This window comes from Pseudopipra pipra, chromosome 12 (genome assembly GCF_036250125.1).
Source record: "Pseudopipra pipra isolate bDixPip1 chromosome 12, bDixPip1.hap1, whole genome shotgun sequence".
NCBI classification, from domain to species: domain Eukaryota; kingdom Metazoa; phylum Chordata; class Aves; order Passeriformes; family Pipridae; genus Pseudopipra; species Pseudopipra pipra.
The window spans coordinates 15055573-15083392 of record NC_087560.1 but is presented as its reverse complement, the minus strand read 5'-3'; the positions used below and the strand labels follow the sequence as shown (position 1 = coordinate 15083392).

Sequence of the window (27820 nt, the reverse complement as noted above, 5' to 3'; positions counted from 1 at the left end):
CTAAGTAATTCTGGATAAATGTGGGCTTAGATATATATGTATATTATAAGGTGAAGTGTTCCATGTGTCTGGAAATAACACAAGGTCAGTTATTTGAGTAAGCTACTTTTGTCTACCTATTCACACTGGCTTAACTCAAGACATGTCCTTCAGACTTCCAAGTTCTTAGTGTCCTTGGACTTGGTCCAGGGTGAGAGAAGTTAAAACTCTGGACAGGTGGGTATTGACCAAAGCTAGCCTTTGCCACAGCTTTTCACTTTTCCGTGTTTTCTATGGTGTCCAGGCCCTATGGGACCCTCAGCTCCATGCAGCTCCCAGTGGTTCCCATGGCCCCTCCAGCCCTGCTCCCACCCCTGAGCAGCCCCTCTGGGATCACTGTGGGAACCCTCCGGGTTCCCCGGCCGTGGTCCTACCTGATGAGGATGATGACTGACGGCGTCTGCGCCATGGCCCCGATCATGCTGCAAACACACATCACGCAGAGGAATGTCAGGAAGGCCTCTTCGCAGCCGGGGCTGGGGCATTTGCCAGGAACCACGGTGGCATTTTCGGCAGGGACCGAGGTGAGGCACGAACAGCCACTGAGGTTCTGCAAAGAAGCACAAGGAGTCAGGAGAAAGGAGAGCTGTGATCTCCACCATTGACCTCTGTAATGAGGGCTTGTCAACAGCAACTCCTAATCCTCTAATGTTCAATTAAGTAACTCCTAAGTGCTTGTTTGGAGGGGGTTTGGAAAGAATTTCAGGAGCGCCAGCTCTGACGCATGTTACCAGCAAGGGAAAGCTGTCCCTTGGCTTGTTTCTTTTCTTCTGCTCCTTTCAAGTCTCTCCCATAAATGTCACTGCAACAAAATTATTACCAAGTTATACCTCTTTGGAGGGGAATAAAGAAACAATCTGTGTCTCTGCGACAAGGAAGATCCCCCAATTATGGTTCTAATTACTTGCTTATTTACTTCCGTCCTCTTGGCTGTTGCAATTAAACTGAAGTACATTAAAAGCAGGTAAATCCGCAGCCCTGTTCTTGGCTGCAGGTTCGGTGGCTGCTTCCAGCACCCTGAATCCTGGGAAGGAGCCACCCAGGATGGGTGTTGCAGCTCACCGACGGCTGAACTACCACCACTTGGCAGCACAGACGCTGCTGGACTTTAAAGCACTCCAAGGCTAATAAGTGACATCTGGTTCAGAGGGATTTGTGCTGAGCTAAGAGCTGAAGTCAAGCGAGATAAACTTTATCAATATGTGATCAGAAGGAGGGTGGAATGACTGCATTTTGCTTTGATCTCTCCGGCAAGTGCAGGATGTGAAAAGAAGCTTTGTTTGCCAGTCACAGATTTAAGGATTTACTTTTTTTTCCTTATTTTCCAACTCGCCCTCCTGAATTTCTGAGTGGGGGATGGCAGTGCAATTAAGGCACACAATACCACCAAGAAATCCCTTAACGAATACAGAATGAAACGGTCATAAATGATTCATGGCTTGTCTTCATCAGCCCGCTGGGTTTGCAGGTCACATGCTTGTATGAGGAGTAACGCTATAAAATAAAACATATTGAAAACCAGCTAAATCTCCTCCCCTTTCCCTCTACCATGTTTGAGCAGAAATTCCTTTGCTTTTCCGCAAAGGGCGTCCCCTTAGGACCATACAAAAGCACACTTACTGGTTCACTGCCTCCAAAGATAAGGATCAGCAAGGATACTATTCCAACCTTTCTGACACCAATCTCTTTCTTCTGCATAGGAGTCAAATGATTTTCTTCCAACTAAGTGCATAGAGGGCAAGAGAGACTGCTGTGCAGAACTCCAGGAGAGCTGGAGCAGACATGCAGTGCCTTTCCGGCTGGCAAGCAGTAATTAACATAACAAATTATTGTGCTGTGAGTTAGAAGCTGACACTCGAAGGCTTCAGAATGGTGACAATTAGCACCACTGATGTGGTGTTTGCACAGACAACAGGAATTTGTAGATCCTGGCACTTACTGCAGCGTATTGCTAGCAACCAGCTGGACACAGCCCCGTGGATCAAAGCCCATCTAAGTCTAGAAAAGTATATACCTGCACTGAAAACTCCTCGGACAAAATTCCCATCACAGCAAACATGCAGAACTGGGTGCTTATTTTCCATGGGTTCTTATCAAGGGACAGATGTGCCCCACCTGTTTCTGGCAGTGGTGGGGCAGATTCTCCTCCTATTGGTGTGATTTTTTTACAAACCGCAAGGCAGATCCCCACCTGCATCGCCTGAAAATTTGCCTCTCGATCCACTTTTTCAACCATTTTGCATCAAGGTTCTGGCCCGAAGCAGTGTGAGTAGTTTGAACCAACTACATCTGCTTCCTTAGCACTGCACCTCATTCTTACCTGGGAGATCTTTGATCTTTTATTACTCACACACTATACAACTCGCAGACATCAAACAAGCAAACATCAAAGATGGAGTTATAACTTTGTCCTGTGGAGAGGCGACTTTTTGCTACCTGTGCCAAAATTGCTATAGATTCCCTTGTCTGCAACCCCACTGCATTCAACCACATATTATCACAACCCTCTTCTGCCCAGCAGCTTGCACACCCAGATTTCTGTGTGCGTGTGAGGCTACACAGATGCAGAGTTTACACCTTTAACAGCATGCTGAGTTTGGTGTGATTATCTATGCAAATTACATGTTTTTAATTACTCATTCCTTAAGCTCTGGCTCTGACAGGGAAGGGACAGGCTGGTACTTCAATGCAAAGCTGTGAGATGCCAGCACAGTAATGCCAGGCTGGAATTTGTGTGTCTCCAACCAAAAGGCTGAGAGAATCAATGGCATCAAACAAGCAAGACACAAGCATCACTTCCAGGAATGGCTTGAAAGAAACACTCCTGAGGTTGCCAGAGCTCTGCCTATCAGCACCGATATTCCTGTGGCTTTTTAGACAGGTGCACCTCTGGAACCAGCTCAGTAAGAGAGAAGAAATGAAAAAGAAAAAACTAACTGAGCTACATATCGCTTTTAGAAATTGTTCACAGAGGAAAAGTGGAACGAGGCAGTCAGAAACATCCAGTGTAGTAAAGTTAAATAAAGCATTCAGAGAATTTTATGTCCCAGTAAAAAGCAACCCTTGGCTCATCTCAAGCATATAACATTCACAAGACCCTCTAGACAGGTCATTACCTGGATTATGGGTTTAAAACTTGGTTTGGCAGTTTGGCTTTGCCTCAAGGCCATTGCATGGCCAAACTGGTCCATAATTTTTGATAATGCCCTTTCCAGAGGATGCTATATTGCTTCACTAATTTGTGTTCAAAACGCTACTGCAAAAAAACCCACAAACAAAGTGATGAAAAGAACTCCAGGATGATGACGAAAAGGCAAAATAAGAAGGAATGAGTAAGAGAGAGGGTGAGGATCAGTGAGTTTTTTGCTGAGAGGTTTTCTCTTGCAGAACATGAGGTCAGGCAGCTGCAGACTGAAGGGGCAGAGCTGAATTTTTATTACCATACTCCTTCCAGAGGAGCCAGAGCTTTGACCTGAACTGCACAGTGGGGAGGTCACTCCCACACTCCAGCCACGGACCACACCAGCTGTATTCTTGCTAAAGGCTTGGTGAACTGGTGAGACACAATTCTGTGTGTCTGAAACAAGCTGGTGTCTTGTTAAAATCATCCTGCTGCCACCCCAGGTATTGACCTGTTGGGAGGAGGAGGAAAAAGAGGGCAGGAGGTAACACCTTCACATGTGTCACACACTCATGGAGATCCTTGTGGGGTTTTGAAAGCAACTTGAAACTGTGGTATTTCAAAGGGATGCCTGTGTCTCTGGGCTGTGAGGCTGCACTGACAACAGTGAGTGTGCACCTCTGCTCAGTGGCACTGGCATGTGCTTTGTCTCTTTGGGGCAGGAAGGGAGGTCTGATGCCTCCTCAAAAAGCAAGGATGAAGCCATGGAGGGATAATTGCATGTGGTGATCACTAATGTCCCTGCAGCCACAAACAGTCCCTGTGACCAGGCTGACTGACCTCCAACAGACTCCACACAGGCAGTGAGGCAGCAATCACCATGCCTGGCACGGCCCCAGGCAGGGAGCAAGGATGCAGGAATCCCACCAGTCCCCACCCCCGGGAGCAGCAGGCACTCATTTTCAGCATAACCCAGAAGACATTAACATTTCAGCAGCAAGAATGAAAAAGCTGGCTTTTAAGATATTGTTAAAAATTTCCCACATCTTTTTATACAGAGATGGTTTGGTCTTTAAGAGTTTTCTAAGGGAAATAAACTCTTAGATATAGAGAACTGAAAAATACAGAATGCCTTTGGATGGAGTCTCTGCTCCCCTGACAACTGCTCTTGCTGCTGCCTCAGAGCAAAGCAAGGAAAGAGAGAGAAGTGAGAGGAAAGAAAGGAAAGCTTAAAAAAGGGTGAATAAAACCATAATCTGCTCGTAGGTGTCTAGGAACCAGATTCAGGGAAAGAGCAAGAGGAAAAAGAATAAAAGTGTTGGGCAGGGCAAACATAGGCAGGTGGAGAAGAGGGGAGATGAGGAGCTGCAGGACAAAAGAGAAGCTGGTCCCACAGCCTGGGCCAGGAAGCTCTCACAGAGGATCTGGGTTCTGCCACTGGACAACCGTGCAGATCTTCATGTTCCTTGCTTCCACGCTGAGGAGAAAGACCAGAGGAGAAGGAGAAGGATGTGAAATCCCATCCTGCTCCATGGGTAACCCTGGCAGACTGTTGCCAGAGAGAGTGGGCATTTATGCAATAGAGTGAAAAATAAGGGCTCATGCCCACCTGAGGTGTGAGGTCAGCTTTTGGGGGTGAAACCACTGCTGGCTGTGGGTGAGCTACTCTACCAGATACGCACTAACCTCACTCACTTGAGCTCTCAGAATTGTTCCTACAGGTGAGAGGTCCCGAGGAAAGCCCACTCACCGTGCTGCTGCAGCCAGCAAAGCAGGCAGATAAGTATGTGACCCCGTCTGCCCCACAGACTGGAGTGAAGGAATCAGTTTGGCATTCACAGTTGTTATTGCAGGGGGAATATGGGTCCAGAGATGAGGTTGGAGTTGAGCTGTAAGAGAAACAGAAAGAGAAATTAATGGACAGTGTGATGATATCAGCCAGTTTTTCCAATCGCTGCCTCACAAAAATGGCTTTGAGAGTGGAGTTAACACACTACAAAAAAGCAGTGGGCAGGCTAGCTGGGTTCCAGCTTTAAGAAATCCAGGCTACAGCCTCTCCCTGGGGACTGAAATGCCATGGCCACTATCCCTCTGCAACGGGGAATCTAATGCAAGGCTTCAGCTGCCTTGTTACCCCAACAAGAAGCCCCAAGGAAGCCCAAAGAGATGATCTAGAGATTGCTCTGTATTTTTCTATAATACTGTGAGGAGCTGAGAAGCTGAAGTTTTCATCTTCTGAAGAGTCGCCACTGCATACTGAGGAGCACTCGAAAAGAAAACACAGAATAACTGTCTCCAAATCCTGTGAGTGCTACAGGGCACCATGGGCCTCATTTCTCACATAAAAATAGACCTAGAGCCACAAACAGTCTCTCTTCACCATATCTGTATTTCCAGGCATCCAAAACCTGATTCTACAAATTCCCCTCAGGCATTTAAATCAATGTACAAAGCAGTGCATGTCCCTCACTGGGAGTGGAAACCAGAGGGTGTGATGGACCAAGTGCTACACAGGTGGCCAAGGGCACAGAAGCAGGTCTGGTGCCTTTTGATTCAGTTTGACCGATTGTAGTAAAACTCTGTTGTCAGCTGCAGGTACTCAACTCTCACAGAAATGAGTGGCATGGAAACATTCCTAAGTAAGAGCCCTATATCACACTGCCTTCTGCATGCTTGCTCTGTGGTTGTCTGAGGGTCAGCACTGCCTGTCGAGGACAATAACATGGATTTATGTTGGTAAAGCTCTGTGAGACCTTGAAACTGTCTGGGGACTCACTTGTTTCCATAGGGAACAGTAACCCCTGCCACAGGCCCTGTGTCACATCCCAGGAACAGGAAAGACACGTAGCAAGCTGTGGACACCAGGTTCACCAGCATGGCCATCCTGATGGCTCCCAGAGCAGATAGGCTGAGCTTCTTCACTAAGAGGCCACCCAGGAATATGCCCAGACACGCACATGGGATTGCTGTCATCCCTGCAAGAGAAAAAATCAGTTAGCAAGAAGAATGAGTAAGGCTCAGTGAACTACACTATGACAGGGTTTTACTCTCCAGCAGCGAGATCTGTGCATGGGGAAACCTTGCAATGACCAACTGCTGGAGTAGCACCAAGCTGGGCTTGCCCAAAAAAGGAGGAATGGATAAAAATGGGTATGCTGCTTTGAACAGAAGAACCAGGACCTTCTTCCAGTTCTCATCCATATTGGAGGGAAATGCCAAACTTGCTGAGATTGGCCCAACTTAACCTAACCAACAGCCTCTCCAATGCTTCCTGCAACAGTTGGCAGAAAAATAATCTTCCAAGCTGTCTAGAAGCTTTGGATGAGCCCTGCTTGGTATAATTCACAGCAGTCTGAACTTCAGAGACTAGGCAAGAGTTGCATTTGAAAATATGAAGTCTCCCTTAAAGAATTTTAAACCGTAAGATGCGAAATCACTGCCAGAAGCAACTCTGTTTCCAGACACAGACAGGCATTATCACACTACGTTTATTTGCGTTCACTTTTATACCTTTGCTGCCAGTTATACTCTAGATCTCTCCTACCTAGACTAAGCTTAGGAGAGCATCCCAATCCTGGCATTTCTGGACTCCCCTAGATGTCATGTGGGAAATGTGGTAACAACTTTTTTTAATTAAGTTACTGTGAGAAACACAGAGGTATCAAAGTCTCCTTTCCCACAGTCAGGTCAGAAGCAGTACGTGCTCTGGTTCCCGGGTGATCCCTTCTTTGCTGCCCACCCAGCTGTACTCACATGTTGACTGCCCAGGCAACTCCCACCAAACAGCTTTTTTCCTTCTCCCAGTGGATCAACAGTGAAGTTGCTTTCCTTTGCCAAGCCTTTAATTTTCAGAAAAGATGGAAGACCCTAACATCTTTGAGACCTCTGGCCTTCTGTCAAAGCATATTAAAATTCACTAGCAAGTTCTGGTGTTGCCGGGGGAGGCAAGGCTGACTGCAGGGGATTGTTTCTTTTGGAAAACCAGGCCAAAACCAGAAAATATTGATGAGTTTAATAGGAAAATAAATAACTGTCAGGAGAGCAGCTTGCAAACTCCTTATTTTGATATTAAGATCCACCCATTTCCTGATGTCCCAGTTTTTGACAGATCACTGCCAGCTGCCCATCTGGCGAGCTGTGGTTGCAGATCATCCAAGATCAACTTGCAGATATCTTAATTGGGTGCTGCTGAGAGAAGGGCTGTCATAAATAAATGGCTGGGCCTACTAAGGAATGAGCAGCAGCCACAAATAAATGAAGATTCTGCCATCAGTGTCCTGACAGGGAACAAATGAACATTGAGAAATATATAAATGGGAAACTACAGCAGCATGGAATGGTCAGAGAAAAGGGGCATTTGAAAGACAACTAAGCTTCACTAGCTCAGGTTCTTTAACTGCTAATGGCAATCCCATCATTTCCAGGCCAAGGGGAAAGGTGTGACTAACAGGAGAAACTGGGCTTCCTAACCCAAATGGAGGTGGGATGGAGAACTCTGGGGTACCTGAACAAGCAATGGGCTGCTCAGTCAGAGAGCAACTACAGCCTTGGGCAACCAAATGGCTCAATTCTGCTGCATTCAAGGCTATCAGAGACTTTCATATCCTGTCTGTCCCATACCACTTCTGACACGATGGGCGTGGCTGCAGGGGAAGCAATGGCAGCAGGATGCAGTGGAGAGCACAGTCATGAAGGAGGGATGCTGGAGGTCTCCTCTGTGCTCTGTAGCCACGGCACAGCTGGATCCCACCCTCCCCATTCACGGACACATTTCTAGATGTCAGAAAAGTCACTTTTTGGGCAGCCTAACCAGAGAAACTGGGTGCAGTTACCAGCCATGCTGAACACTTTTAAATACCTTTGGATGCTGGAGATTTGGTGGCCCCTGTGGTTACTCACCCAGGAGCTGGTTGGCAGATGAGGTGGTGAGGTTGAACTGCTGCTCCAAGTACTTTCCAAGGAAGGCGGCGAATCCGGCCACCACCGCGATCTCCATGCAGGCTGCCAGGATGATACAGGTGAAGACGGGATTGGAGAGCAAGTGCTTAGTTACTTTGGGGATCACTAGAAGAGAGGAAAAAGGGAGAGATGTGTTTGTGTAGACTTTCCTTGAGGTGCTGGAGGTGCCTTTCTGCTCTCCTGAAGGGCAAACTCACTTCAAACCAGGAGGAATTTACTGTCTGCACAGACAAGCTGGTTAAAATGTGGCAACACCAGAAGAAAAGGAAACACCCAAACAGTGCCATCTAAAGATTCAGATATCAGAATGGTGAAAAAGGAAGTAACCTGTTGTTATAATGGAATATTCTGAGTTGCAAGGGATCCACAAGGATCACTGAAGTCCAACTCCTGGCCCTGCACAGGACAGCCCCAAGAAGGACACCTGAGAGGGAAGAGGACATGCTGAGCTGTTCACTGTGTAGGATGAACACACACGTGGCTTTGGTCTCATGATCCCTTGGCTACCCCCTCCCAAATCATTAGCGTCCAGAGTCCTCTCTCCTCCAAGCCTGTCTCAAGTTCTGATAAGCAAACACGAGTTACCTTACAAAGGGAAATCAGGCTAATGAATCAGATCGCACATTTTCTACTTCAGCGAACATTTTAATTATTGTCGAGATAACACAGCTTGAAGAGGAGAGGATCCCAGTACAGGAGAGAGCCTTGCTTTGTCTCCATACCTGATGACTAATTTCTTCCTGAATTAAATGTGAAAATCATTAAGTTTGAAAATTACCTTGCTGAAGTGTAGTGAGGCCTCAACGGACCTCTATTTGCATTTTGAAAATCCATCCCCCATATCCCCTATGGTGTACCAGGGTCTGGCAGATGACATTTCCCTGGTGTTGGCTTCTGTTTTCCCTTAGGGCTTTTTTTGCATTGCCCTCAGCAAGACAATGCACAGCTCACTGTCAAGGCTCTGTTTGGGTGCCCTTGGTTCTTTCTTGGGGAAAGGGGAAAAAAGGGTTATAATTAGGTTAGATCTAATATTTTTGGAAGGGGCCACTCCACAGTTTCTGGTCTCTTTATATCACAAATGTTTTTCCATGCTGTATAAAATTCTTGCTTCCTGAGGATTTTCTGAACATAATGAAGGTACAAGAGGCATAGCAATTTTTAGTAGAACCAGGGGGGTGGGGGGAGGAAGGAAAAAATACTCTGTGGGAGGAATGGGGATGGGGGAATTCAGACATGGATAAATTTCAGAAGCCACCTGCTGCCTCCTTCAGTTCTTTGGTGGCCACCTACAGAATTTTCCCTTCTTGCCAGGAAAAAGATAGAAAATGCAAAGGTAGACTTGGCACTGCTGAGCTTGAAAAGCCATATTTAAGGTATTAATGCCTGTTGTGCCTCTGGAGTTCAGCTTGTTCAAGATTAATGGATTCCTCAAGATGTAGCTTTGTGCCAATTCAACTCCAAAGACACAAAGGTCTACTTCTAACTTTATCCACCAAATAATAGTGATGACAGCCTGCCTTTTGCAGGAGGGAGTTAAAGATCACGCACATTTATTTCTGAAGTTGACAAGGCTGGTACCCGGCCATCATGCACTACCAAGGTCAAAATCCATCTTCTGTGCTTGGGGTGGACAGCGAAAATTTTGCAGAGTTATTGCACCGTCTCACACAAGAGAGGAGCCCCTTGTGACTGCCTTGCCTGGCAGTGCTGGGCTACGAGTCACATCACTTCATCACCTAAAGGGGCTACAAGAGAGCTGGAGAGGGACTTTTGACAAGGGCATGTAGTGATAGGACAAGGAGTAATGGCTTTAAACTGAAAGAGGGAGGAATTTGATTAGGTATAAGGAAGAAATTCTCTACTGTGAGGGTGGTGAGACACCGGAACAGATTGCCCAGAGATGCTGTGGATCCCTCTGGAAGTGTTCAAAGCCAGGTGGGACAGGGCTTTGAGCAACCTGGTCTAGTGGAAGGTGTTCCTGCCCATGGCGGAGGGGCTGCAACGAGATGACCTTTAAGGTCTCTTCCAACCCAAAACATTCTGTGATTCTATGATTCCATGATCATTGCATCTCCTCCCTGTGAGTTTTCTGGGACAGAACCTGCCTCCACTGCCTGTTTGACCACTGTCTACTGCAACAGGTCTCTGTACCAGCAGGTAGGTGTAACACAAAACCCAGTGCACAGACAACTCAAACAATGCCTGGCAGCCTCCACCATCTCCTCAGCCAGGGCCAGCTCATTCCCTTTCATCTTCTAAGGGAAATGACAGGAGGCTCCCCATACAAATGAATATACTTTCATCTTGCCGCTGTCATTTGTTAAGATCAATCATTTGACACCTGCTGCTGCCTTATCTGTCTCAGTTCTTGGGGTGAAATACCTCTGGGAACAAGATTAAAAGTCAGCAGTGAAGTTTAAAAATCTCTCAATAGACTAGAGTGACACACTTTCAGCTGCCTGGCATATGGTGCTGGGTATAGAGGGGGAATGGAAAATGTCTGATGGGGGACAGTGAAGCCCTGGGGAACACAACAGCTAAGGATGTCACTTCCTCACTGGAGCCGATCCCAGCAGAAGTCATGATAAACATTTGAAGGACATCTTCTGGGATCAGCTCCAGCGAGGAGGAAAGGTCTTTTGGAGCCAAAAGAGTCTCAAAAATCTACTTGGAGAATGCAAAAACTGTGCCGACAAGGTACAGGTAGACTCACCCTCCCACTCTTGGAAGGACCAGCTCATTTAACATCCTTATCTTAATGCACCTGATACGCTCCAGAAATGACGGCAGAAAAGCAATTCTTACTGGCACTGCAAGATACACTGAAAAGAACATGACACCTCTTTTTACTGCTGAAGTACTTTAAACCCTACCCTTCAGACCATTCACGTGTGGCATCGGTCATAGGATCATCCACAGATTGGAAGGGACCCAGGCAGACATCCGAAAGCTCTGCAACACCCCCACCAATCCCACCTTTTAACACTCAACACCCATGCCAAGGCATCAAGCATCCCCCACAGTGGGGCTGCTGTGGGTGACAGGCCACGGGCTTGACAAACACACACACTTATGTGCACCAAGTAGCTCTGATTTGTCACTGCACATCGGGGAGTACCGGGGATAATTGGCAACCTCATTACATGAGGTTTAACTACTCTCCAGAAACGACAAACTATAATCATCACGTTGGTGCTTGAAATGAATTGTTTGGAACATTACAATCACCAAGGCCCCTGTTTCTGGTTGGAGCACCCTACAGAGACGTGTTTTCAATTTGCAGTAAAGATGAGGAACACAGAAAGCAAAGTAATAAATTAGAGAGAGGTTTACAGCCCAGTCCACATAGGACAGTGCAGTGACAGAATGGCAAAATGTAGCATTGAGCCAAAATACAACTTTCTACTACCAATGTCAACAGCAAGCCTCAGGTCTGAATACAAAACAAAAGGCAAAATCTCCACCTGACTTGAGGAAAAGGGATGAAGCAAAATAGCATAGGCAACAAGACGAAAATACATTCTGGAAAGAGGTAGCTCCTGTAGAAGAGAAGATTGAGTAAGGCAAGAGGTGCTGAAAGTATCTCAGGTCAGTTTGACATGCTGAAGTCCACGTGGCCTAGGCAAAATTGTTATCATGAAGCATATGAAGGAAAAGGATGACACCTATGTCAAAAAGCCTTCCTGACAAGATGCAAGCTTGAAGCAGCAGTAACCCTGGAAAGCAGATCCTTATAGTCCATCAACCTGCCTCCAGCAACCACCTTTGCTCCACTTCAGAGGAGGACATAAACCTGCCTCACCTGAGACACAGAGGTCATGGCAAGGCATGGTATCTTTTCAGAGACATGCCTTTGGTCCCAAGGCGTGCAGGCTGAAGGCCTTTCTGAATTAATCAAAGGTGCTGAAAACAAGGACACTGGCTTGGAAACAGTCCAGAAGAACCAGACAACAATGCCCACACCCTCATGAAAAGCAAGCCAAAGGAAACTCAGGAGACTGATGGGACCTGATGTGTTTTATGATCACCCACCACCCTCTCACCTAGGCCTTGGATTTCTCAGCAAGCTTTTTAGATGTTGGTAGAGGGACAAGACCCAAAGCCAAGAAGGCATTAAAATCTTGGTACCTGCCTAGATCTGGGCCAAAGACTCATCACTGCAGGAAGGCACAGAGGGAGCTCTTTCCAAAAAGTTGCCGCTATCACTCATTAGTCACAAGTTTAAACTGTTCCTGTTACCCTTTTTCCCACCCAGTACTGTGAACTCTCACAGAGGACTACAGGCTCTCCATGGCCCAGGCCCTCCATGCACAGCTGGGAGCCTCTGGCCCAGCACTACATGTCTGCTCCCAGAGAGCACTTTTGGGGAGAGAAAACCTGGATTCAGAGCAGCTCCCTCCCTAGGTATTCAGCAGCTTGGTACACAGAGCAGGAAGGAACTGAACAGAAGACAAGACAGCTGTCAGCTGTACATCCCAGCTCTCCTACACTCTTCAAAATGAAGCTGAAGAGAAACCAAAATGTTTCCAAATCTAGGGAATCTGCAGTTTTGAAATGCATTTAATTCCACAGTGAGCTTTCTTTTAATTCCTTGTGAATGAGCTTCTCTCTTGAAACCTGAAGTATTCCATATCAATTTCAATCCTTTTAGGGTTTTAATCTCTCTTGCTAGACAGACAGGCAGAATGTAACAAATTTCTGGTTTAAATAATTGCAAAACAAAATGTATTTATAGTAGAACATTTCAGGGGTGTTAAAGATCAAGCCAAGGAAGCATTCTGAAATCAAATGTCATCAGAACTGAACGGTCAATTCAGTAGATGTGACATTTCTGTACGAAAAGAAAGGATTTTAACAAAATATTTCCAAGCATGTTGTAGAGCAGGTGGTGGGTTAGAGGCAGCATGTTAACACTGAGTAAGAGGGCAGATGTTGGACTTACACAAGCAGAGGGCACAGGTGCCCTGACACTGAGCATCGTCTCCGACCCCAAACAGCAGAGAGGTCCCCAAGGCAGACCAGAGGTAGGAAAGCAAAGGTGTGGCCCCCAGGAGAGCAAGGACTACCAGAGCCCATGCCTGAAGTGCTTTCACAGACCATACAAAGAGTCCGGGGCTGGAACAACCCTTCCAGGCTGCCAGGCAAGAGCAGAGAGCAATGGCAGCATTTATCCATCCTTTCCCGTCTATTAATCCTTCACTTCACTGAGCTCCCAAATGGATTTGCTTTGCTTAACTGAAATACTAGTCAGGTAAAGCAGTGCAGCATTCACATGCCAATTCAACAACGGGAAGCAGCTCCCAGGACTGTCCCAAAGCTTTCCTGCCCAAGCTGCAGAGCCCCTGTGCAGAGCAGCCGTGGCAGCCCCCCGCCGCCTCCACTGCCTTTGATTGCCTCTTCACCTCGTGCTGTTCAAAGGCACCACTTTTCTTTCAAGTTTGAAGCTCCTCTTAAGGATGCTACTTTCCCTGGCATGAAAATACCCCACAGGAAGAGATGCTATGGCTTCCCCCAAAGCTGGGCCCTCCCTCCTGCTTAGACCTTGAGAGAGATGTAAAAGATCGATACTTTCAGAGAGTTCTTTTTATATAAGTCCTAGAGTTTTCTGCGTGCTAAGGCTAGAGAAAGCCAAGGAATCTCATCCAGCCCTTCATCTCACTGACTTTCAGCAGATCTTGTGGTGTCTCGAGCATCCTCCCACGTGCCAGCCGTGCTGTGTCACTGGCTGACAGCCGTGACCCGGCTCAGAGCATGTCCCCAGCTGACACCACCCTGCTCCCTCTCCTACCATGTCCTCCCTCTTGTGGCAGTCACTGCAAGGCTTGGAAAAAATATGGAAAAAAGCAATAAAACCCCTTCAATAGCCCAAAAGGAGATGCAGCCTCTAAACCCCTAAGGATGCTTTGTTGATACAAGGGGTATTCACACAATCAGTCCAGAGAAACAACTCTTCCTCCCCACACTTGCCCAAGAGATGGACAATCCACACCTCCATTCAGACACAGACTTACAGCAGGCACAGCCCCACTCAGGACAAGCTACAGACACAATGCTTGATAGAAATGAAGTCAGTTATGGCCATACTAACCCCAATGAGCATCTCCACCCCCAACCCATGCACAGGTAAATCCTCTGCTGTTGCCCAGAGAAGCTCTGGATGTCCCATCCCTGGAAGTGTTCCAGGCCAGGTTGGATGTAGCTCTGAGCAACCTGGTCTAGTGAAAGGTGTCCCTGCCCATGGCAGTGGGGTTGGAACTAGATGATCTTAAGATCCCTTCCAACTCATGTCATTTTGTGATTCTATGATTCTGTTCAGCATCCCAAATTCATGTAAAGCCCAAGGCCCATATTAGGACAGAAGACATGACTATGCATGCACAAACATATTTTTAGCCTCTGTATATAAATAAGAGTCCTTCTTATCCTAGGAAAAAGACTAAACAGTCTAACTTTCCCCAAAGGAAAATACATGCAATTGACAAATAGATTAAGGATATTAGGTCCCACCACACAGGAAAGCATATAGATATTTCACGTGCTAGCAAAATAATGTATATCCACAGAAAGATTAAACCATCACCTGAAACACCATTCATCAGGAATGATGAGGTGTGTTTGCCTTCCCTTATGGAAGGTGTCTGAACATTTCCAGGCAGGCACTTTAGGAACACGACTCTTGACCACATTCCAACTGTGACAATAGTGGCAAGGGACTTAAAAGGAAGTGTCAGCTACCAACACCGTGTCATCTGTGACAGCCTCAAAGGAATAACTAAAAAGGTCATTCCTTGTCTTATTTGATGTGATATAAATTATATTTCAAAGTCCATCTACAAAAAGACTCCTCCAATACTGACAGATCCAAAATGGGGTTACCTGCAACGAGAGTACTAATGTGGAAGACTGTAGTGCCTCCTGATGTAATCAATACTTGAAGCATATGGATGTGGCAGCTTAATTTCTCTACTTCAATGAGCAACAGATGCTCAATGAACCCCGCTATGGCCTCCCTGTGTGCAAGATGCTCAGCACCATCCTCAAGCTGAACTGCTGCCTCTCCATGCAGCAAGGATATGTCATACTTTCCTTCTTGTATATGAAGACCTGCAAAAATTTCCAGTGCCCACTCCAAAAGCTCAGTGGCCAGAAGCAGACACTCTGGTGTATACACAACAAAAGACACAGAATTATCCACATGGACATACCATGGGAAAAGCCCATTCCTCAAAATAGAGAAAATCCTTGCAACAAGGATGAAAGGACAAAGAAATTAATTTTACTGACAAAGTTTCAAACAATTTATCCCTTTACCTTTTTTTTGAATTTTCTCAACAAGTCAAAATTTCACATCTTTGACCTTCCATTAATGAACAACTACATCAACTATTCAAGGCATTTTTATGTTTAGAAAATAGTTTTTTCCCCAAAGACTCTTCTTCCTTCCCACCTGTACCCCATTTCACTCCCAGTTTATCTAAACACATCAGGCAGTAATGAAACCCGCTCTGCCACAGCGACAGGGAGTGGGAAGCAGCCACCAGTGCTACAGAACCACCCTCTCAGATGAAGGATTTTCTAGTGCAGCCTACAGAAAGGAGATCTGCCCACACTCTCCCACGAAATGCTGGATCCTCAGTTGACTTTAATTAGTCAGCTCCATTTCTATCACTGCAGGACATGATGTGGGATTTTTTCTCTAATTTGCTACAAGTGATGCTCTGCCCTGTCATATTGCTGCTATTCTGGGCTGATATCTACCTCTTCCCTGTTCCAGTTTAAGAGCTGTGGTGATGCCCAGCACTGATTGCTTTGTATCTGGGATTGCACTAATCTGTAGCTCAGATGCTGGGAGCTCCCAATTTCTTTTTATTGCCCTTGCTGGCTCACTCTCCACTTCGGGAGGCAGAGGGGAGCAGGACAGTAGACTGGAGAGAAGATCACAAATTGCTCTGGCAACTGTATTCCCCTTCATTTTTTTATCAACTCCACAGGACTATCGTGCATTTCTGTAGCTTTGCAGTGAAAAAAAAAACCCACAAAGCTTTCAAGTGGAACAAGGTCTCTCTTTCAAATGAGGACAATGCCAGAGATAATTACAAGCGAGGGATTGAAATTTCAGGATAGCAAATTTTTTTTTGGAATTTCGGAGATAGAGGTAGACAGCCCAAATATCAGAGACCAATTATAAACCCAACCAGCTGTTAACCTGTCGCTGATCCCCACGGAAAACAGGACAAGAGCCAGTGCCTCACCTCGCAGCTGCTGGAAGCAGGTCGTGCTGCTCTCCCCATCCAGCGGGTGCCGCAGGACCCCGTTGCTCGGCTTGGGCCTCTCGTATTCCCGCTCGGGAAGCATGGCCTGCTCGCTCTCCCCGGCGTGCTCCGGCCGCGGGGGCAGCGACTGCGGGAACCCGAACATCGGCAGGGACGAGAAGAAGAGTAAGGCACCACACAGCAGGAAGCCTCCCCACCACGCACCGATCCACCGAGGGTCGTCCGGGGTTATGTCCAGCTTACCTGCGAGGGCACACATGGGTCAGTGGCTTGGCCACGGGGAGGGGAAGACAACAGTGTGACGATGCTGTAGGAAGACAGTTGCTGGGGGCTTTGTTGGCTGTTAAGGGATACAAGACACAAGGTGGGGCCCTGCAGTCCACCCCACACCTGTATTGTGTGAGCCACCACTGTGTAATGACCTCCAGGTCCAAGAGATCCTTAGGACAAGCTCCCATCACCTTTTCTATCTGGATGGTACATCCAGCTTCTGCAACACCCTGTAATCAGAGCTTCTCTCCAGTGTCTTGGCTCTGCCAGCTCTAGGAAGATACCATACGCACATCAGTGTCCCCTGTGCTGGCACCAAGGTTTTGGACACGCCTGTCTCAGCGTGTCACCTGTGCACACACAGCTGACACACCTACTGATCTGCACAGAGCACCAGGAGCGCAGACAAGGACGTCACATCTCCATCCTGGTCTAATCCTTTTTCCCAGGAGGTCAATGCTCTCCCAGCTTTGAATTCACAGCCCTTTTCAGCAAAAGACAGATGGGCATTTAGATGGGCTTTAGGGGCACCTGTGGAGGGTGAAAAAATCCTAAATATTGAAAAAGAAACTCACCCGCTGTATCAAATAGGCTTGGGAATGTAGAGAACTAATCAGAAAATGAAGAAAAGCAAAGTAAAAGGCAAGAGTATCCTGCAGACCATCACTCAGCAGAGATAAGGCAAAAGAAGGGTCTGGAGTCAGTTTAGGGGAACAAAAATAAACAGCAGCACACAAAAAGCTGTGTCCCCAACTCGCTGTGCCTCGCTGCCACAGCCACAAGGGTGCCCAGTGCCTGAGCTGACTCCTGGGGGAGACCCAGGTCCGTGTGGCTGGAATAACAAGCTCCTCTGTTCATGATGTCTGTCTGGTTACTGCCACTCTGAAAAATCTGTCTCAAGTGAGGCAATCAAGTTGTCTCTCAAGCAGAGATAGAAGGAAACTCTTTTCTCCTAAGGGAAAATAACATGTAGCTCTCAAATACAGATAAAGTTTGAAAAATAGTGTTGTGGAGGGACTGGATTCTTCTGCTATTATTTTCTCCTGCCTGAAGTGCATTTTTTTCACGATCTTGGGAACACAGCACTGCAAAGAGCCAGGTAAATCAAGGTGTTCTTCATATTCCCTTCCTAAAATAGCTCCTGTATGGAGGCCAGTACATCAGCATACCCTGGCATCCCACACCTGCCCAAAACAGGGAGCAGGATGAGGCTCAACCTCGTGCCACCTTGAGCTGCAAAGCAGATCCAGCTGCAACATGGAAGCTCCTGTACAAAAATAGACAGAGGCCATGTGTGCCCCAGCCTTCGCATGGCAGCAATGGACCATGGCCAATGCCAGCTGGACCTGCAGCTGGAAAGCACTACAACCACCCTGTAAGTGGCTGAGCCACAGCCCCTCTGTGTTCTCAGTGATAAACACTCCACTACTCTCCTCTGTGGCTCCATATTTTTCTGGTGCTTTTTGAGGTGTAAATATGGAGCAATGTCTTGTATCAAAAATGACCAGAAGACATCAAATTAACTTTTTAGCTAGGCCAGCATCTTGCTCTGATGGTAACCAGCTGCAGCTGCCCAGAAAGTCCACAAGAATAAAGTCAGCATATACTTGATATTATTCTTGTGATTTGTGGCTCGGAGGCTTTATAAGCTAGATTTTATCATGTTCATTTTTTCTTCTATAAACTTGTCCCATTGTTTTTGAATCCATTTGTAAATTTTTAACACTTCATGATGAGGAGTTCCACAACTTCACCTCCTGGGAGAGGAAATATTTTCTTCTGTACATTCATATTTTAGTGTAAATTATACTTAATGGTCAAATATCTAACAGGGTTCAAACAAGCTTCTCTGCCTACAGAACCAAAAGAGGCTTTGTTAAAGCTAAGGAATGAAAAGGGGCCAGTGGTGTTTGAATCAAACTGCAGCCAAAAGTCTCAGCCATCAAAAGAAGATACTTCTTTTTCATTTGATATTATTTAGATTTCTTCAGCTGCCATGTCTATGTGAGACCAAGAAAAGGCAGAAAAGAAAAGCTCTTTCTCAGGTTTGCACAATTCTGTTCTGAGTTCTGTGATCATGTATTTGCAATATCACAGAGCTGAAATACACCCTCAAAGGGGACAATACCCATGCAGAAGGGTCTGGAGGATTCGACAGAGCTGTGAAAAAGCATCTGAATAGCAGAGGGAAAAGAAAAGCATCAGGTTTGCAGCCAGAGGGCTGAGGGAGCAGTGGAGAACTGCCTGTTATATAGTGCCCTCTCATGGCAAAGAACACATAGTGCAGGTACGAGTAAAAGAATTTGCAGATTTTTGTCTTAATGAACAAAAAGTCAATTTACAAACAATCTGATTTAACCCAAGTGCAGTCAAGGTGAGCAATAATTAGCACAGCTTTAGGAAGAAGGAATAATACTGTGGGACTGAAGCAGAGTCATTGGCAGAAGGTGCTGGGCATGGGTCTTACTGGTGTAGCTCCACCAGAACCTGGATGGTTCCCACAGGTTCTGGGGTGGCAGCTCTCCAGATTTCATCCTGTGCTCTGGACACAGCTCCCCTGGCATGACTATGCATGGGTAGCTGTCTGCCCTGCCACAGTGATATTTCAAGGTGTCCTCTAAGAGCTGGGTGAACCTCATCTCACCTCCGAAAAACCAAAGGAAGAGAACAATTTTTAATGACTACAAACCTGTTTATCAGAACAGAGCCGAAAACTTTTGAATCCCAGTCATAAAACCCCTCTAAAAGTGACACCCATACATGCAGAAGGCACTCAAGATGGAACAACAGGCAGTTTCCTGCTTGTGAGCATCAACATCCTCCTGGCACAACTTTAGTGTATTCGATTTGAAATCAAACCCATTTCTCCTTACTTGTGTCAATGAAGACAGCATCCACATAGATTTTGGTACAGAAGGAGCCCAATATAAATCCACAGGCTGGTCCAAATACCAGCATCGTAAACAGGATCCCTACAAGGAGAGAGAAAAGAAAAAATTAGTACTAGGCACTGGTTATACATTGCAAGTGGTTCTGCTTGTCTCCTGCAAGATGCAGGATGCCAAATAGATAGGGCTATGTCTCTGTATTGAGTGCTTCAGGCAAAAGAGCACCTTAAATGTCTTCTGCTTTTCCATATCTCTTCAGGAAAAAGAACAGATGGAGGTGTGATAACGCTTATGGATTTCTATTGAGCTGAGGAGACAGTGTGGACATAATGCTGTGTTTTGGTCAGCTGGCTACTCTAAAAGGTGTCTGTCTTACCCAAAAGCATGAGATAAAGCAGACCTGCCTTCTGTGGGGAAATCTTTGCCTTTGCCACCTCTGGCTAAACTCCTGGTAGGCAGAAGTTTCAGACTTTAGGGCCAGCAAATCTATGAAATGAGCATTGTCACAGCTGGCTAGATAAAGTCCCTTTACAGAAGTAGGAGCACTTTTCCATGAATCCCTTCTCCCCATGATACCCACATGGCAAATATTCCCCAAGGCACATGGCTCTTCCAGCCTCTTACAACTGCTCACTCCCCCTGCAAAACCTGCATGAAATTACCACTGTAATGCCAAAAGAAGAGCTATTATGAGTAAATTAGTTATTTGCTTCAATACAGTATTTAGAAGCATTTATTCTCACTCCCATTTTGGCCTTGAAACAGGAATGTTACAGGCACACTGCCAGCTCTCAATTATCCAGGGCAGAAAGGCAGGGGGACACAAGGATAATCCAGAAACAGAAGCAGCAAAAATAACACAAAACATTTGTAAATTAGACAATAAGAACATATTTGATACCTTCACATTTGGGATAATAACAACATCTAGGAAAAACAACAGAAAATCCCCAAGGACCCTTGTAAATAGCTTTCTGAAGGAAGCAGAGACAAGGTCTGGTCAGCGCAGAGCACGAGCCTGCTTGTTCCCTCTGGGGCAAGACAGTGCTGATGGATCCCTGTGCCTGGGGAGGGGGGCAGCCTGTGCTGGCACCAGTCTTGGTGTCACTGCACTTCAGAAACGGCCCATGAAGGAGCTTATCTGCATCTGGGTGCTTTTCTCACTCTCCTCTGGGGTACATCCCACATCTCCCTCCAAATCTCTCCGGGGGTGCTGCCTGGCATCTCAGTGCATCCATAATGCACTTCATCTCAGCTATCTCAGCCCTCAGTTTCCTTATCTGGAAACTTTTAATTCCCAAGTTCTCTCTCTGTGCATTTCTCAGGAGCTGGAGAAATTACCAGAACTGCGAAATATTCCCAGGAGACCACCAGCCCTACACAAGGCAAACCACATCTGCTGGTGATGGCTCAGTCAAGCAGAATAAGCTGGTATGGTCAGAAACAACTGCACCTTCATTTTTAAAATGCAGGGTGCAAATTAATTCCTCCAGGTTGTCGGCACTGGGACCTGGCTGGATTAGTAACTAGGTACAAAGCAGCAGTGCCTCCAGCCAGCTGCTCACACAGAAACCCAGCGTGCTAATGCCTTCATGGCTCTCATCACCTACAGCAGCAAGAGGGGGAAACAAAGGTGCTGGAAGGAAAAAAAGTGACAGGTTGTATGAGCCACAGTAAGGAGTCACTGTCAGTGCAGCAGCAAGAGCTGCCATCCCCTGCCCTATTTCAGCCAAGCTCAAAGCTGCAGCAATGGCACTGTGTGGCAGCCGTGCTGCCAGCTTAAATTAGTCCCTAGAGTCTCTGCCCATGATGTCCATGTCCCTAGTGAACCAGCCATCTGCAGTCACCTTGTCCTGGGGTGTTGGGTTTGTGCCCCATAATCCAGCAGTAAACTAGGGAATTTGTGCTCCTTGAGCATCAGAGCTGGTTAGGAAGCCTGTGCTTGTTCCCTTGGGTATCTATAAAGCCTTATGTGGGAGATCCCAGTCCCTGGTTACATGCAGAAGCACTTTGTGGAATGTGAAATGAGGGAAGAGCTGGAGACAGAAGATAAAAAGGTTTTTTTTTTTTCCCCAGCACACCCAGCATCATTTGCCTCCTTCCCAGCCCCCAAGGGCAGCCTCACTTGGGGCTACAAGATTTCCAATGGCATTTTATAAAATATCCAAACCAAAGTAACAACAAAAAAAAAATTGTCACCTTTTTTTTGGTCACTAGATGGCATTAGTGTTTGTCATTCAGCCCACAAGTGCCACGTGGAGCAGGCTGGATGACAGTGCTGCTCACCCCGGCTCCCCCGACATGACGGTGTTCCTGGGGGTCCCAGAGCCCCTGGGAGGATGGCAGTGACAACGGGGCACTGTCATCACCCCCGTATTTGCCACATGCACAATCAGGTTGTGCCCTTTCCCTGTCTGCAAGCAGGAAATCACAGGTTTTAGAACTGTTCTAAAACTGTTAAGTTTTTAGTCAAAGAGCTTAAACAGACAGCATCTAGCAGAGATTGCCATGGCTACTACTGTGATGAACAAGCCAGCAATCAAAGAGCAGGTTAATCTTTGATGGCTGAAGATTAGTTATGAATTTCTAAATAATTATGGTCAAGCACATAAGGACACATCGGTTGGGGCAGTGACAAACAGAGCCCATGTTTTGGATGAAGAACTCTTGGACTTCAGGACTCCCGACATTGCTTTGCTCTTATTTCTCTGCCCTAGAATGTATAAAGGAAAGGAAAGTTCAGGCACATTCGAGCATTTCCTCTTTCCCAGACCCAGATCCTCAGCCCAGACCCTGGTATCCAGCACCCAGAGCTGTCTGAGGGTTCACATCCACAGGGATGGCCCTTCAAAGCACCCTGGGCTGCAACGGGTTCCCACAGGCACCAACCAACAAAGGGGGCTTCTGAGCTGCTGTGCCACTGCCCTGATGAGACCTGTGTGTGAGTAAAAGGACTGTGTGGCCATCAGACAGCTGATCTGGAGCACCCACACTCCAGGAGTGGCCAGCTCTGGGCCCCACAGGGCAGGTTTAGGTGAGACCTTGCATGACCTGCACTCCAGAGGCAGCAGATATTTGGTTCTCTGATTTTTTTTTGTTTGTTTGTTTTGTTTAGTTTAGTTTTAAAAACCTACTACTGGTTGATGACTTTCTGTGTTTAACAGCTCTATAAAACTGGGAACACATCAAAATTGTCTTGTGGCACCAATGTGTCTTGTCATACAGGTACGCAGGCAGAAGGACAAGGCCAATTCTAATCCTCTACACATCACTTTTGGATGCCTCAGTGTTGGATTAAAGAGGGATGGAATTTTGTCCCATGATGATCTCCAAACCACAGGCAAAACCACAGAACTGGAGTATGTTCATGGAGCAAAGAGTAAGACAACATGAAAAAAGATCATCCTTCCCCAAACCGTTCCCAGGGAATATTTTCCCCTTTTCCCAAAGCAGAAGAGAGCAGAGACCTGTGGCTGGTGATCCAGCAGCAGGAGGGAGATACTTGCAGAGGCAGATAGCTCAGATAAAGCAAATGTGCTTTATTATATAGATAAAGCTGCGGCCAGTGCACGTACAGGTGACAGTGCAGGTGACAGATGAATTCTGCCCCTCCTCACACAGTTGTATCACAACACCACCACAGAAACGAGCTGTTACAAGGCTTGAGAAACAAGCTCAGTTATTAAAATACCACATTTCATATCCTGGTGGCTGCAAGAAGGCATGATTTGCTCTGCAATGTCCTCACTAGAGGGCAATGTGGGATAGAGGATCCAGCAAAACACCTATCTAAGACCTTTTAAAAGCTATTAAATTATTATTCACCTCTAGGCTAGCTTAAAAACCCCTCAGGTTAATTGTGTTTTTTTCTTATTCTATAGTTTGTCCTAAAATAAAGAAACTAACTGTCTCACCCCATGCCCTTTGTGTTACCTTTTTTTGAGACTCCAACAAAATCCTACTGTTGCAATATTAGTATTTTACGCTTTAATTCACAAATCAAGTAGATTGTGGAAAAACAATGGACAGTCTGTACAGAGCAGGACTATGATCAAGGATCAACAGAGCATGCTATTGGGCACGAGAATTAGGCTATTAGGCAATTGGGATAGTGCCTGTGGTTGAACATTTATGTGGAATTGAGGACTCAAGGGGAAATTAAGAAAGTTAGAATTAGCTTAAGACATCCTTCCTCCTTCCAGAAATTCTGCACCATGGCTAGTCACTCCCCCTTATTGGGAAAACACTTTCCACATCATCCACCTAGTCATGCAACCACAAAGCTGCTGCTTAGTAGAGAAAGAGGTCTTGCAAAACCTCTCTTCCCAGTCTTGAGGTTGCTGCTAAGGATAAAGATGGGGCCAGCTTTAATACCACTTGCTCGATCTTTTCCCATGTTTCTCTCTAACTTTTTTAGATCAGCCAGATTTGAAAGAGCCAGAGGTCAATAATACCAGGAGTAAACAGATCAAAGATCCAATCCCAGCTCCACCAGCCTCTTGGGAAACTCCAATAAAACCAGTAATCAGTGTAGGTACAGCAATTTGGTAGTATTTTTATTTTTAATCTTAGAGTATTTTCTTTAATTCTTAACAAATAATGGTAATTCTTAGAAATACTCTAGAGATGCAAATTAAAAACCAAACTGACTCTGCCTTAGGACAATTGATACATTTTGTTTCATAACTCACAAATACTTCCTTTCAGTTTGGGTCCTTTAAAAACATGATTACATTTTAATTTCAAAACAACTAATAATTTTCAGCCTACTTGCTCTATCCCCTTCGTCAATCTCCCTGCCTCCCAAAAAGGCAGGGAAAAAAAGGCAGCAAGCCAGGCTGGACTGAGAAATCAGAAATATTTTCTTCCCCATCTTTTCAAATAGAACAATTTGCCAAATCCTACTTTGTCTTGTCAACTAACACTTTCCAGGGGCTGAGGAAAGGATTGGGACAGAGGGGAGTATTAGATCTGACATTTTGTGATGAGATTTTATCACTAGCAAGGCCCAAGACTGATAATGCAGTTTTCCATTAGTGCAAAGGGAAGGAGCAGCAGCAGGTACCACATCTGTGGGGAGATGGTGGCACAGAGGTGCCATGAGTGAGTCATGCAAAGTGTTCAAGAACCAAATTGCAAAACAGGGATAAAGGATGTCAGTATTTCAGTAATACAGAGCTGTCCCTTGGTGATCCCAGTTGCTTTCCAGCAGCAACAGGATCCTGAAACATGAGCAAACCTGTGTTGTGTGCAGGGTGAAACAGGTGAAGCATCAACTCAATCCCTGTAATGAATTAACTGGGGACAGTAACTCCCAGGAGAAAACCTCCTGGCTGGAAATAAGGCATTGGGGGAGATGCAGCAAGGCTTGCCAGTCTCACCAAGGTGCAGTGAGGAGGCATCTCAGGTACAGTTCACTGAGGAATAAGAGCAGGTTCAGTGCACAGTCATGGGCTGAGAAAAAAATACATGAGCAGCTAAAGAATACCAAGTCATTTTGCTTCAAATCTCAGCCTCACCAGGGGCTGAGGACACGAGGAAAGTTATGTTGGAGAGCTGCCAAGATGTGCCAGGCAAAGGTGAGCTGGGTAGGTGAGACAGGAGGAGGAAAAGCAGCATCTCCCACAGCGGGACCGCACACAGGGCTATCAGAGCAGCAACCATCAGCAGTGAATCATACAGCATTTCCCAACCATGGACAAATCCCTGGTGTTGCAGAGGATCCTGTTTTATTTAGCTATGGAGATGTCACTGGTATCTCCTGGGTTCTCTCGACCCCGGTTGCTCCTGCCTTGGCATTTGCACGAAATTAAAGAGTGTAGGAGATTATTCACTGTGCTCCTAAGGATCAGCAAATCTTCAGCAAAGCACATAGCCAGAGCAATACCTCTTCCCCTTTGCACCACCCCAAGGGTCAGCTTTGGTGGGCAAAAAGCCAACCAGTTTGGAAGATGTGGGAAACTCCAGTGCAAAGGTAGTGTTGTGCTTGCATCAATTAACTACATCCCCATGGAGGAAGGGGTCTGGGAGGTAAATATGATCTCTGTCAAGGATGACAGGAACTGGGTGGTTCAACAGTCATCACAAAACACAGGCACTGGGATATGTGGAGGAGGACAGAGCACACACACATGCTGCCATGGCCCTGGCGGTGCTGCTGCGGACATGGGACAGCATCCCGCCGGGATCATCACCCCCAGCCCCCTGCCTGCTGCAGGAGCAAGCTCTTTCTAAAAGCACAAAGGGAACTGGCTTTGCAAAGCACGAGATAATCTCAAAACCCTGCTTGTCCCACATTTCCTGCCGTGTGGAGGACTGGGCAGGCCAATGTGAAGGGATTACTGGAATATCGTAATTCATGTGCTCTGTAACCTGCCCTTAAAGAGACACCACCCCAGCACAGCCTGTGGGAACCAAAGGCATGCTGGTACAGATTGGAGATGGTGTATCCTCCTGCCCACCAGGCACTGGCCCTCAAGGGCTTGGGATAAAAGCTTCCACACTCTCATGCAGTGGCCAAAGCTCATTGTTTCAGTGGGTTTTCTCGGATTTCTATCACGTGATGTAACCTCAAAAACGCACAGTAAGGGTAGATGGAGGCTGTTTCCTAGCCAGATGGTTTCTTCTCACAGCACAACCCGCTGGAGTCCTCCAGCACTGCCCCTCCTCTGTGGCAGACAGTGTGCCCACGAGCCCCCCTGTGCCCATATGAGTGCAAGGATGCCTGCATTCCCACTCAGCCCCTTGGTCTCTCCTTCCCAGCTTTCCCCATTTACCACAGAAAGATATTGTTTTTCCATCTGACTCCTTGTCTACACAACCATCCCCACCTCCTGCTCCCTTATGGCTCCTGCTCTCTCACACCACTGTGACCAACTATAGGAAAGGTGAATGTGTCCATTTGTTCTGCTCCCTCAGGGCAACCACTGAAGCGAAGGGAATGTTCAGACAACCTGGACAGATGTTTTCAAGTGCCTGCAGTTGTCAATTAATGAGGAGCAACTTTGGGATAATTCACTTTAATGTTTAGTCTTTGTTCTGATGGGGATCAAAGCAGTTCCAGATCTGTATTGGTATGAAATGGGGTGGGGAGGAGGGAAGAGTTGGGGGGGTTCATCCCATCTGTACAGAGGCACACATATTATTTATTAGTTTTGCCTTTAGGAGCTCAAAACCAGTAGACCCCTCAGACATCTCTTTAGGGTTGCTCAAGTGATGCCAAACACAAGGAAGGATGTCCTGGCACTCCCCAGATAGTGAGAGGCTGAATTGCCTGCTCAGCCATCACCTTCCCATGGACCATTCACTGCATCTCATTACTTTTCCACCTTTTAACAAAAGCTAGTCCCTCCTTGTGAAGTGCTGCAAGATGCATAAATATTATGCACTGCCTGAGCAATCAGGGACACAAAATGCATTAGAACAAACTGAGCTTTGGTTCTGAGCTCTTCTCTTTGATTCCACCGTAACAGCTTATCACTTGCATCTGTGTGTGCAGTACAACACCTGGAGAAAGATCTGACAGTGGTGTCCCAAGACATCCTGTTTCTCACTGACTGACCTGTGGGTGCTTTTGGCCAGTGGAACAGCTCCAGCAAACAGCAAGCCTACAAAGCAAAAGTGTTGGATTGAATCTGATTTCTCCCATTTCCAAGGGATCACTGGTGATGGGAGAGCCATACAGGGATATTCACTATTTGATTGCCCTGCCTTTAGCCCGTGAAAGAAATTATTACTGAGTTTGAAATCAGGCAGCCTTGAACAGCTCCTGTCAGCTTCTTCCCCTCTTCTCTGATCAAACCTTTCAGTTGAAATACCAAATCACTTTCTGCACCCTGTAAAATCAGCTCTTGCTTCATGAAGATTTGTGTTTTTAATGCAAGCTACTCACCACTGTATGGAAATGCTGCAGAATGACTTATTTACCCCTGTGTTTAGTAAGAATTGACTGTATCTAAAGCTGGTTGGGGGGTTTCATTTACTTATCAAGAGGCAATAAAAAATGCATGCAGGCTACAGATATAATAAGCTTCTAATGTCATTCTTCCAGGGCTGCAGAGAGAGCCCATAACAGTGTCCTTCCTCCTGCCTGCTGGGAAAGACTATTTCACTACTTCACAGCATAGTTCTTTGTTCTGGTCTATATTTAGCATTCAGATGTTATTCCCTAAAGAGGTTGCTAGGACTTGAAAGCACCTTACATAGAGGTTTCTCCCCAGACTATCAGTGTCCCTTTAAATATTGATTTCTGTCAGAATTCAGGATTTCTC

At 46.3% G+C, this 27820-nt stretch overlaps 1 protein-coding gene across 1 annotated transcript in view; it reads right to left on the bottom strand.

Moving 5' to 3' along the window:
- SLCO3A1 (solute carrier organic anion transporter family member 3A1) overlaps positions 1–27820 on the bottom strand; it is a 139332-nt gene that overhangs the window by 15527 nt on the left and 95985 nt on the right. The window contains exons 3-8 of the mRNA XM_064669054.1: positions 19536–19634; positions 16372–16635; positions 8060–8224; positions 5937–6135; positions 4911–5049; positions 414–589 (exon numbers count right to left, since the gene is read on the bottom strand). Of these exons, the coding sequence (XP_064525124.1) occupies positions 414–589; positions 4911–5049; positions 5937–6135; positions 8060–8224; positions 16372–16635; positions 19536–19634 (1042 nt within the window). The remainder of the gene's footprint in view (positions 1–413; positions 590–4910; positions 5050–5936; positions 6136–8059; positions 8225–16371; positions 16636–19535; positions 19635–27820) is intronic.